The 12,422-nt window shown below is 36.5% G+C and overlaps 1 protein-coding gene across 1 annotated transcript in view; it reads left to right on the forward strand.

Moving 5' to 3' along the window:
- Positions 1-12,422, forward strand: part of PKHD1L1 (PKHD1 like 1) — a 154,671-nt gene that overhangs the window by 7,831 nt on the left and 134,418 nt on the right. The window contains exons 3-6 of the mRNA XM_019942265.3: positions 3,271-3,415; positions 4,538-4,646; positions 8,893-8,950; positions 10,196-10,289. Of these exons, the coding sequence (XP_019797824.2) occupies positions 3,271-3,415; positions 4,538-4,646; positions 8,893-8,950; positions 10,196-10,289 (406 nt within the window). The remainder of the gene's footprint in view (positions 1-3,270; positions 3,416-4,537; positions 4,647-8,892; positions 8,951-10,195; positions 10,290-12,422) is intronic.

Raw genomic sequence — 12,422 nt, forward strand, 5'->3', positions numbered from 1 at the left:
ATACTTCTATGTGGCATAAAAATAATTGATGTTTACTTCCAAATCTAGTTTGAATTTTCATATATTTATAGTAAGATTAAAATAATCTTCTGCTCTGTTTCACATCATCCATTTCTCAGTTTCTGTTGGATCATACCCATCAGCATGCAAACATACTATTTCACCCACCTGAAAAAAAGCAAAAGCAAAATCATCAACTGTCCCCTTGGTCCACACCGCCCCCTTCAGCTACCCCATTTCTCTGCTTCCCTTTACAGTAAAACTCTTTTAAAGGTTACCAGTATTGGTACTCTTTACTTATTTTCCTCTATCTTCTCTTGAACCCATGCCAAGCAGTCATTTATACATTGCTCACTGAAACAGCATCTTCACCCCTGCCCCCAGTCTATTCTCACCCTGGCCCATTCTATTTTTGGAGCGGCAGCTTGTGAATCTTGAAAAGTATAAGTTAGATAATACCACTTCTCTGTTTTAAAGCCTCCAATGTTTCCACACTCATAAAGACAATCTAAATGCCTCCATTTCTAATCTCATCTCCTACTGTTTCTCCTGACTCATACTAATGCAACCACACTTGTTAAGTCTTGAATCCACAAACATGCTCCCACCACAGGGACTTGGAACACCCTGTTCTAACTAAAATGTATTTCCCATAGATATTCTCATGGCTTACTCCTTCTGAAAAGCTTCCATGACCATCTATGACAAGCGCCTTCTTGGCATCACCTCTGATATCATAAATGTTGCAAAGTATTCCCTGGGCTTTTAATTTACTTTCAATGTCAGCCTCCCTGGTAGGCAGAGCTGTGAGTAGTATACATCGTCAGTAACTTTATAAGGAGGAAAAGGTGGTCCAAGGTAAAGATATACATCAGCTCCTGGGCTGCGGCAGATGACTTGACTAGTACAAGATTGGAAAATCAGAAATAAGGAAGTCTTGGAAAGAGACTGGTGAATGCGCTCACGATAGCATGCAAATCTATAGGTCTCAAGTTAATTTCCACAAGAGAGTATCCCCAGCAGAGGAAATGGAACAACTAGGTCGATTGGATGACTTGTTCAGGAGCTTCTCTCCTTGGCCACCTGAGTGCTTGTGCAATGGGCCTTTGAACAGAGGGCCATTGGTGAAGGCTGTGCATGGACCAACACCAGGGACTCCCTTTTACCAATGCTAAGCTACCTACTGCTGTTGCTGAATACCTCTTCTGTCAGTAGCAGAGACCAATACTGACTCTCAATGGGGACTGTCCCTCAAGAAGTACACCCAGCCACTCAGTGACAAGTCGACTGCATCACTCTCCTTCCCTCATTGACAAGCAGAGATTCACTGTTTCTGGAACTGACACCTATTCCAGATATGGGTTTTGCCTTCTCTTTCCACCATGCCTCTGCCAGCCTCATCTCCTGAGAGCATACAGAGTCTGAATTACTGCCATGAGATGCCATAAAACAGGGCCTCAGAACAAGGAACATATTTTATAGTGAAAAAGTAGTGATAATGGACACATGACCATGAACCCTGCATCACCCTGAAACATGTGGCCTAATAGAATGGTGGAACAGCCTACAAAAGGCAAGACTAAGAACCCGGCTTGGGAACAACATCCTGTGGAGTGGGACGCTGTGCTCCATCATGTGCCACATGCACTGAGCCAATGGCAGATCCACACTGTTGTCTCCCAACAGAATACATGGAGCTGAAGGGTTATTCCCTGTCATTGTCACCCAGTGATCCAAAAATTGAATCTGTGCTTTCTGTCCTTGCAATTTTAGGTTCTGCTGGATTCTGGGTCTGAGTTTCCAGATAGAGGATGCTTCTGCCAGGGGTCCCAATATGGGTTCCACTGAACTGAAACTACCACTACTAACCGATCAGTTTGAATTGAGCAAACATAAGTAGTAGACTGGTAGAGATTGTCCATTCTGATGATTGTGAAGAGGGAGGGTTGCTTTCACCTAATGCAGTTAAGGAGAAGTATGTCTGGAATTCACGGTATTCCTGGAGCATCTCTTGGCTTCCATGTGCAGTGATAACTGAATAGGCATAGGTGGCAACCACAACCAAACACGGGCAAGGCAACTTTGGGCTCAGATCCTCAGGACGAAGGTTAGCATCACTCCATTAGCTGAAGTGCTGGCTAATGGTTAGGGAAATTACAATGGGTGATAGAGAGGGGACATGCATATTAATTATAGCCTCAGGACCAGTTGTATTACTGTGGCCTGTTGCATGTCCCACTAACCCTCTTGTATGAAATCTTTAGCAGAACTCTTAGGTGGCCACTGCCTTGTAGACCTGACAATGGCTTGTACTTAAAAGTAGGGCCTGAGCATATCTGTATGGTACAAGGAATCAACTGTGTCAGATGCCTTTCTTACTCAGCCTCACATCCTGGTTCCCGCCTCTTATTCTAGCCACAGAAGTGGCAAAAAGTTGCCCATGTACTTTGACTCCATCTGTGCTTCCAGCTCTAGCCTCCAGGTCCCACAGCATGTCTTTGTCCCAGGGCTTCTTTGATGCAGTGACTTGGGACGTTGGAACCCAGATGGCATATACCTATGTGCAGCCTGGAAGTGCAGGAAAAGCCATTTCCCCCACGGGGAGCTGTCAGCTAATGGGACAGGATTTGATGAATAAATGCTTCTTCCCATTGATTCTTTGCTTCTGAGAGGCAGTCTATATTTTCCTTAAAAGTCTTTTCCAGCAAGATTGAACCCCAGCTGTTTTCAGTGGTGTCCAGGTTTTCTTCTTCAGGTTTTCTTCTTTCTTGTCCCTAAGGGATCACCACCCAAATAAACTATCTACTTGCAAGTCCTTACCTCACATTTTGCTTTATAGGTACTCAAGGTAAGGACCCCATGTCTTATAAAATCGTGTTCCCTTTGTCTCCTCTTTCTATGCCCTTTAGCCTGCTGTTTTCATAGTAGTTATCTCCACTAGACATAGCATCTGGTGGTATATATTTGTATATTGTCTGTTTCTCCACCCCTCCCCACCCTATTACTGGGATATAAGCCATTTGATTACAATGCACTTAACAACCTGACAAATAATAGGTTTTCAAGCATTGCTTTTATGAATAAATTAATTAAAGGCTAATTTTCATGTTTCCAAAGAGGATTACAATCATAGAGGTGAATATGAAATAGATTAATTGCTGACATCAGTACTATTTCTTATTATTTATTCAGTGATTCAATACGAAATAAGTGTTGGATCTTTGAAAACAGAGTTCCATTAATAATAATTGAGTGCTTTCATTCTTCCAGGTTTTGCTCAAGCAAACCAGTTTAACTATGGAGTTGATAATGCTGAGTTGGGAAACAGTGTGCAATTAGTTTCTTCTTTCCGATCAATTTCTTGTGATGTAGAAAAAGATTCAAGTCATTCAACTCAAATTACATGCTATACTAGGTATGTGTTAAAGTATCTTTAATAAAATCATTTTCATCATATCAGAACCACAGTTATGCATATTAGTATTATAATAGTTTTATCACTCTGGCTATTACAATAATGTTTTTCTGATTATCAGCTTTTTTTTTCAACTATTATTTTTGATTTCATGATGTTTAGACTATTTTATACCTTTATTATATTCAGTTATAATACTCTTTCCATATATTGGCATGATCAAAATATATTCTAGGGCTTCCCTGGTGGCGCAGTGGTTGAGAATCCGCCTGCCGATGCAGGGGACACGGGTTCGTGCCCCGATTGGGGAAGATTCCACATGCCGCGGAGCGGCTGGGCCCGTGAGCCATGGCCGCTGAGCCTGTGCGTCCGGAGCCTCTGCTCCGCAACGGGAGAGGCCACAGCAGTGAGAGGCCCGCGTACCGCAAAAAAAAAAAAATACTATATCCTTTCCCAGGTTATTAGAGCTACTATCATTATTGATCTTTTTTAGAAGATAAATGGCCACTATTAAATTGTGATGATGCTCTTCAAAATATCAAAATTATGCCTTCCTGTCCAGTTTGATTAATTTTGTTCAGAATCTTGACATAGTCATTAAGATTAAAGGTGATCATTTTGTAGATTGACATTTCAAGTTCTTTACTATCAGCTCAAATTGATGTTTGTTATTAGCAACTTAGGAGAAAAAAATTAATCATTGTAAATGGCAACTTTTAATATTGAGACGGGTAGCCCATATTTCAGAGGATTCCATCTACATTAGGGTGTTTTTCAGCTTACTTAGGGAGAAACATTATTAAAACTTTTTAAAAAGTAAAGCATAAAATAATTGTACCGAGATGATATGTTACTATTTTAAATGATTATTATTACACTTGTTTTCCTTTTCAGTAAGCACCAATGCATTAGTCAGAATAAGCATTAGCCTGAGGTCTATGATGTTAGAATTTGCAGTACAGAGTTCAGGATGGAGATCATCTCTCCATAATATAAAATTGAATTTAATTGTACAACAATTAGAATTTCAGATACTTTTGTTCAAAAATCACATATACATTAATGCTATACATTAAATAACAGAGCTTTGCATTCCTTATGTGTTCTTCATTTGTTTTCCAGAGCAATGCCAGAAGATTCCTACACTATTAGAGTCAGTGTGGATGGGGTTCCTATTGCAGAAAATAATATCTGCAAAGGTCACATCAACAGCTGGGCCTGCAGCTTCAATGTACGTGGCATCTCCTCTCTAACTTACGTATAATTGATCGTATGCTTTCTTTCTTGTGGAACTGGGTTTTTATTTTTTAATTTTACAGATTGTTATCTATTTCCACATTAAATAATTTACTAGCATGTAGCTAAGTTTAATTTCACCGTTAATTATCTTCTATAGTAATGGAAGCTCTTTTATCATTTCGTGTTTACCTTTTTAAGTAAATTTTATTAATGAATTAAACTTGTATACTTCCAAACTGTTTTCTTGTTCATACTATTTTTTCTCTTTCTCCATTTCTGCTCTTGGTTTGATTTTCCTTTTTCTGTTTTCTTCAGACTCACCTTCATTTTAAATAGAGACATAACTCTTTTCCCTTTCTTTGTACTTTCTAATGCAATGAGATAAGATGTGACTGCATGCAGCACAGAGCCATTCAAAATTTAGTTACCCTAAATATAGGTGTTTACTATAATAAATTTTCTTCTAAGGACCATCGCATATATTTTAAAAAATTGTATTTATGCTTTAAGTTGTCAATTACCAAGTGCTGTAACGTTCCAATGTAAGATGAAATGCTGAGGAAATTAGTTATGACTTCTGTCCTCAAGAAGCGTCTACAGTTCCCAAATATATTGCCAAATATGAATCCCAAATATCTCTGGCTCCCTTCTCTCTCCTTAAATGTGGAGCCATCTTTTGTTTCCTAGAATAAAATGCCAAAATGGCTCCAAAGCAACCTAAATTCAACAAATCTCAAACTGGACTTCTCGTATTCCTCCTTAACCCTACTTTTTGTCTGGTATTTCTCACACATCTCAAGCTAGAAACCTGTTACATCCTTGGTTTCTCCCTTTCCTTCATCTTCAGCCCCAAACCATGATGATCCTACCCTGCAAATTAACTCTAAAGTTCGTCGTCCCCTTATCTTCTTTCCTGACATGGCCTTGGTTTTGATTCTGGCCTTGTCATTTCTCACCCATTATCGCTGTAGCCTGTTGGTCTCTCTGTCCTTCTTCATTACACTGTTCACATGCAACATTCAAGACCATGCACGTTATTATTCCTTTCCCCTGTTCTAAAGAAGAAACATATTATTTCTAATGTATGTACAAATAATGTTTTATATGATTTATTGTGATATTTATAATAATAGCCTTCTTAATTAGAAATATATTTATAGCTATTCCTGAATAGTTAAAGTTTAACTATCAATATTATCTATTTATTGATAATTCTTACAATGGAAGATGAGAATTTAGCACCTATATTCTTACATCTATTAACTTGTACTGTGTAACACAACTCGCAAGCTTAGCTTCAAGCAGCAATAATTTATATTGCTTATGTAGCCATGGATCAGCTGTGTGGTTCTTCTGTTCTGGGCAGAGCTAGACTGATCTCTGTTGGACTTGCTCGTGTGGCTGTGGTCAGCTGCGCATTAGGTAGGAGGCTTTGCTGCTCTCGGCTAGGTGCTTTCACATTCGGGAGGCCTCAGCTGGAACAGCTGAGCTGATTAGGCTTTGTTCTATATAGTGTCTGTACCCTCCAAAAGTAGCCCAGAGTTATTCATATGATGGAGGCAGGGATCCCTCAGGAGAGCAGAAGTATGCAGGGAGCCTTTAGCCCTAGGCTCAGAAATGTCACGCTCCTTGAACCACATTCTAATGGCTGAAACAAGTTCCAAGGCCAGTCCGTATTCAAGCCTCCATCTCTTGATGGGAAGAGCTGCAAAGACATTGCAGGTGAGGATACAGGGAGAGGAAAAGTATAGCCATGTTTGAGATGAAACTGCTACCCCTTCCCACCTCCAACACACACAGATATCCTACCACTCCTTCTCTCAATTAGATTTGCCCCAGTTTTGGTTAGATCAATATTCATAACATGATTATGTCTGTATAAGTAATATTCATAGCTGAAACAAGTACTGTACTGTGACTACGTTTCTCTCTCATACAGTATTTTGTTTTGCTTGGAGTTAATAACTGGGTTTTTATGTGTGTGTAGATATTTGCCTAGTTTTCTGTGTATCAAACTCTGCCCCAGAAATATGACATTTTTTCAATGTATTTAAATCATTAGGTAATTTATCAAATCATCTTTGCCTAAAAGACATCACTCCTGAATTCTTCTGTGCTCCTCCAGTCTGGACAGCCTGTTCTCTAGATGTGCTGCACAGCAGTCAATCATCATGGGGTCTCCCTTCACCAGCTTTCTGGGGACTTCCTGCCTCTCTCCCTCATGTCACTACTTGCTCCCTAAATCTTATGTCTTCCTTTTTCTTGATTTACTACTTCCTCATGTTAGTTGAGCAAAGTGTACTTAGAAAATAAACTCCTTCTACTAATAGGTTAAAGTAAAATCCTTCCAATACTAAAACTTCCATGCTACCTCACATTTGGTTGACAGTTTAGTTGGGTATAGAACTCTAGTTTGGAATTTTGAAATCATATCTCCATTGTTTCTTGGTCCTGTGTCTTAAACAACCCATGGTGAAGGATCATCGTTTTAAAAATTTCCAGTCTGTTGTGGCTCAATATTATGTAAAATACAATAAAAATGTCATAGCAATGTCCAGTTGTTTTAAACGTCTCTAAGTGCTTACCCTTACTTTTTGTTCTTATCAGGACCAATAACTTTTGCACACTTTTATTGGGTTGTTTAAAACCCTTTACAAAATTGCATACTTGTAGCATCTAATTCTCATACTATTTTCTGATTTTATCTTTAATACTTTTTATCATTATCCTTGACTGCTGTTATTATTCAGGCTAATTATTCTTTATTTTCAGAACCTTCTCCCTCATTTTCTATTTTCTATAAAATAACTTGCTCTGCCATCTTCATTGATTCTTTTCTTTGTAGATGATATATTAAATTGAAAATCTGTTTCTAATCTAGCTCCTCAAATAATAATAGTAACTAATATGTTGTTTAATATGCACTCTTCAATTATTTTTTGCCACAGATGTAATTTATATGAGTGCACTGTGGCTTAGAGAGATTGATTTACACACAACTTGGTAGTTCCTATAGCTTTTCCCTTACTACCTCTAAAAATGATATTTTGCCCAAAGTCCATTTGACTAGGTATTATATTACTTATTACTTTTACATAGATTCTCCATTAACCATCTCTGAAGTGTGAAAGAATGAGTCTGAAGTCATTCTTAGCCTCAAATTTCAAAAATTTATCTCTTCTTGGAAGTCTGAAAGAAATCTGTCCTTTTACTTTAAGTATCTGGGCATCTTTCTTTTAGGTTATTCCTGAATGAGAATGAGCGGGGGGACAGCTGACATTTAGTGAGAGTCTAATTTGTGTTAGGTTATTTTGCTTATATAATTTTTGTATTCACGTAGAGGCCATCTTTTTCGCCACCAGCAACCTTCCTCCTCCAAAAAACTTCAGTTATTCCTTAAAAATACAGCCCGTGTTTCTGTCCTCTTCTGTTTTTCTGAGGTACCCTTGTGTTTGTGCAGATGGACTGTTCTTGATCTATTTCTAGCTTGTTTTTCTCCTACATTATTTGTTTTTAGGTGTAGATGTTGATCTACATGTATGTAGATCATACATGTAGATGTATGATGTATCCCAGTTACACAATAACTAGATGTATCCCAGTTATTGAGGAAACTTTGTCTATCAGCTCTGCTTTTTGCCTGTTCAGAATTAATTTTGTTTTTCAAATTTCCCTTTTGTGGTAATTATTTCTCATTTTGTCTTTTAAAAAGAAGTTGGCATATGTTTACTTGAATAATAATAGCCAATGTGTCAGGTGGTGTTCTAAGTATATTTTGTATAACTCTAGAAAATTATCGTTAGCTTAGTTACTAAAGCTTACTCTGATGAACGCTTTCCAAGTTTTGCTTCTATGTTTTTGAAAAATGCTTTGTTATTTTTTCTTTATAATCTTAACCCAAAGTAGGCTTTCTTTAATTTTATTCCACCAAATTCTTAAAAGTCTTTACCAGAGAGCCTTATTACTGTGGTTTGACTTACACTGATAACAAAAGGATGATTGAATTTTAAAATTCCAAGTAGAAACACTTTGAAATGAAAGAGAATTTTTAGGGGGTAAGGAAAAGATTTTGAATAATCGGAGTAATATTCTGAACTTTATTTCTCATATATAAAAGGAATATTTTGACAGTCATATTATGGATATTGTTCAAATATAAATAATGTAAGAAGCCGAGATATTTCATAAAACTAGGACCAAAATAGAGATGACTGCTTATCAACAATATTATTTTACAGGCAAAAAGTTTCAGAACCCCAACAATAAGGAGCATCACACCTTTATCTGGAACTCCAGGTCTGTTATATGACAGCTGAAATATCTTTTTTGTTTATAATAGTTAATTAATTTTTAGTACATAAACTTATTATGATACCTAAAAATTTATAAATAGCATTTTCTGATTATAAAACAACTAAAAAAATTTTTTAATGCTTTTTAATAGCTGCATCTGAATCTATTATAATGTATTAGACTTTCTCTCTATTGAGCATTAGTTTGCTTCCAGTGTTTATTATAATAGCTATAGTTATACCAGTTTATAATTCCAACAGGAATATATGAAAATGCCTTTTTCTATAACCTTAACAATTCTAGGTACTCATTTTATTTCAAGAATTTATGTGAAAAATTCTACTCCTATACCTTCTTCTAGGGCGCTGGCCCTGGCTCCACCCGCTCCAAGCCCAGTGGACACTGGGTGCTGGAAGGCAGGAGGCCTTTTCTCCTTTTCTTTTTCTTTTAAAAAAAGAATTTATGTGAAGAATATAGTTGGGTTTTTTTTGAATATTTCCAGTTCTTTGACTTATGTAATTAATTTTGTATTTATTAACCATTTGTATCTCTTCTTTTTATAAATTATTGGTTCATCTCTCTTTTTAAGGCTAGTCATTTTTTTTCATATTAAGTTGCAAGAATTCTTTACATTTTAAGAATATTAACCATATATACGTCATATAGATGGGAAATATGTTTTGAATTTATTATTTGCTTTTAAAATTTATTAGTGATGTTTCTGTCATTCAGACACTTAATTTTTATTATCTAATCTGTAGATCTTAACCTTTGTTATTTCTCCCTTTATTTTTATGCTGTAGAAGATCCCACCATCCCGATTATACAAATATTATATAAATTTTCACTTATTTTTCAAGAGTTTGTATGGTTTTATTGTTTATATTTAATTTTTATTTCACCTAGAATTTATTTCACTTTTTGGCATAAGGTAGGGATCTTATTTACATTTTTTTCAAATAAATCACCCATGACCCAAGCAATATTTATTGAATAATTCATCCTATCTTCCACGAAACACCTCTTTAAGCTATAAATACTTATAGATATCTCTTTAATACTATAATTATTTGTTCATGGTTTATTGTAGTAGAACTTTCAGAACAATGCTAAACAATAGTAGTGAACACAAGATGTAAGCGTCTGGATGCTTGTTTTATTGGGAAAACCTCTAAAGTTTTCATATTAAGTGTATGGGTATATGGATAGATAATCTTACACAGAGCTTTTTCTTTGTTTTGTTTTTAGGTACAATAATAACAATCCAAGGCAGAATCTTCACTGATGTCTATGGAAGTAATATAGCACTAAGCTCAAATGGGAAAAATGTTAGGATTTTAAGGTAAGTTTTCAATGTGGAAATGTATTCTTATAATTCATAAATGAGATATGATATCCCATGAATAATGGGTCCAATGATATTAAAAACCACTACAATGTGATGGGATTAACGAGTGGTTTTCAGCCATATTAGAGGAAGAAAAATAGACTGTTGCCATGATTCATTGACAAAGAAACAATGGCCAGTATACCTTTCTCTTTTAGTATGACATAATTGCTTATTTTTCTATCATGGATTTTATTTATAGAAGGTACGTGGAAGCAAGTCCAATAGTAATTAAGCTAAAGTCACAGAACTTCATCACTGGAGAATTTTGTTATTTAATCTAACTGCCTCATTTTGTACATATTAAACAGAAACCTCGGAAGCCTGGAAGTCCATCACTTAGTCAAGGTCAGGAGGAGAACACAAGTCTCCTAACAGGCAATTTGGCACTTTTTCTACTGCATGTCATGTATGGGACAGTGCTGAAACTAAAAACTGTCAATAGTTTATTAACAGGCTAGGATGTGAATCCTGGTTCCTCCATATACTAACTGTGGACCAGATGGTAATATTGGCTGGTTACCTAACATCAAAAAATACTAGTTTCCACCTTTTGGGTAGGAAACTAGCACTGCCACTAGAGTTATCTTCCTCTAGCATAGGTGGGGTTATCTCAGTCCTGCCTTGAAAGACTGAAAGTCCTGTTCACTTCCTACAGAATCAGTATCATAGCTTTCAAGATGCTTCATGCTTACTGAATACATATGTAAAATGAATAAATGGATAAATAATAACTCAGACAGCACATATACACATACATATGCATATATAATTTTGTAAAACATGCAATTTGAAAGGTTTTACTAAATGAAATAAAGATAATTTATCTGGCATTCTGTGGAGTAGAACTCTCAGTTAAATCACATTTGTATGAATCTATAATATTCTAGAAATATTCATGTTGATCTTATAATAAAAGAACTACTAAAATAGAGAAACAAATATTTAACTTTTCATATGGACAGTTTAGTATAACTAAAGATTTTGTGTATTTCCATATAGTTGAGTGTTATGAATGTCTTTTTTAAAAATTGAAGTATAGTTGATTTATAATGTGTTAATTTCTGCTATACAGCAAAGTGACTCAGTTATACATATATATACATTCTTTTTTTATATTCTTTTCATTATGGTTTATCCCAGGACATTGAACATAGTTCCCTGTTACACAGTAGGACCTTGTTGTTCATCCATTCTATATGTGGTAGTTTGCATCTACTAACCCCAAACTCCCAGTCCATCCCTTCCCCACACCCCCTAGTGTTATGAATGTCTTATATTCCAATTCTTAATTTGGGTTCTCTAAGTCATCCTTTCCCTAATGATGGCAGAAAATAGAAAGTTTAACTTTCAAAGTGATTCCTTTTCTTTCTCCACTGTAGTTGAAATTTACTTCTGTTTAATACAAAGGAATGGATAAAAATTATTTCATGAAATCACAGCATCACAGTCAGAAGAGACCTCAGAGGACAGGCTACCCAGCCCCTATACTCTGGTAACCCTGAGATACTATATATAAATAGAAAAAAATTCACACACCTATTAATAGGAGGGACAAAGGTTTTAGAGCTGCATTTATCTCATTTCTGCCACATTCATTGTGACACTGGGGCCCTCAAGGCATTTCACTGTGCCTGAATTCTGTTACTAGGAAACAATGGGCCGAGTCCTGGGCAGGACGTCAGGAGACCCAAGTGCTCAAGCTGCTTTTGCTTCTCACAAGTCTTGTCAATTTGGCCAAATCTCCAAATTCAGACCGGGTGCAAATGATAGAGGACATACAAATGACTGAAGGACCTAGTGCCTACTAAGGCACTTTTGGTCTAAAACATTAGATGAGAAAAAAAGTTAAATATATGTATTTAAGGCCAAATAGGTTAGTATTACCATAGAAAGGCAAACCCAGACCACTTTGGGAATTACGGGGTGCGGTTAAGAGCACACATTGGAGTAGGACTGTCTGGGTTTGAATTCCTGCTCTGTCCCTTACTGGCTGCAGGCTTGGGCAAACTACTTAACCTCCCTGCCTCAGTCTCTTCGTCTGTGCAATGGAAGGGTAATAGTTACTAACCCATAAGGTAGTTGCAA

The sequence above is a fragment of the Tursiops truncatus genome, chromosome 17 (assembly GCF_011762595.2).
Source record: "Tursiops truncatus isolate mTurTru1 chromosome 17, mTurTru1.mat.Y, whole genome shotgun sequence".
Lineage (NCBI taxonomy): Eukaryota > Metazoa > Chordata > Mammalia > Artiodactyla > Delphinidae > Tursiops > Tursiops truncatus.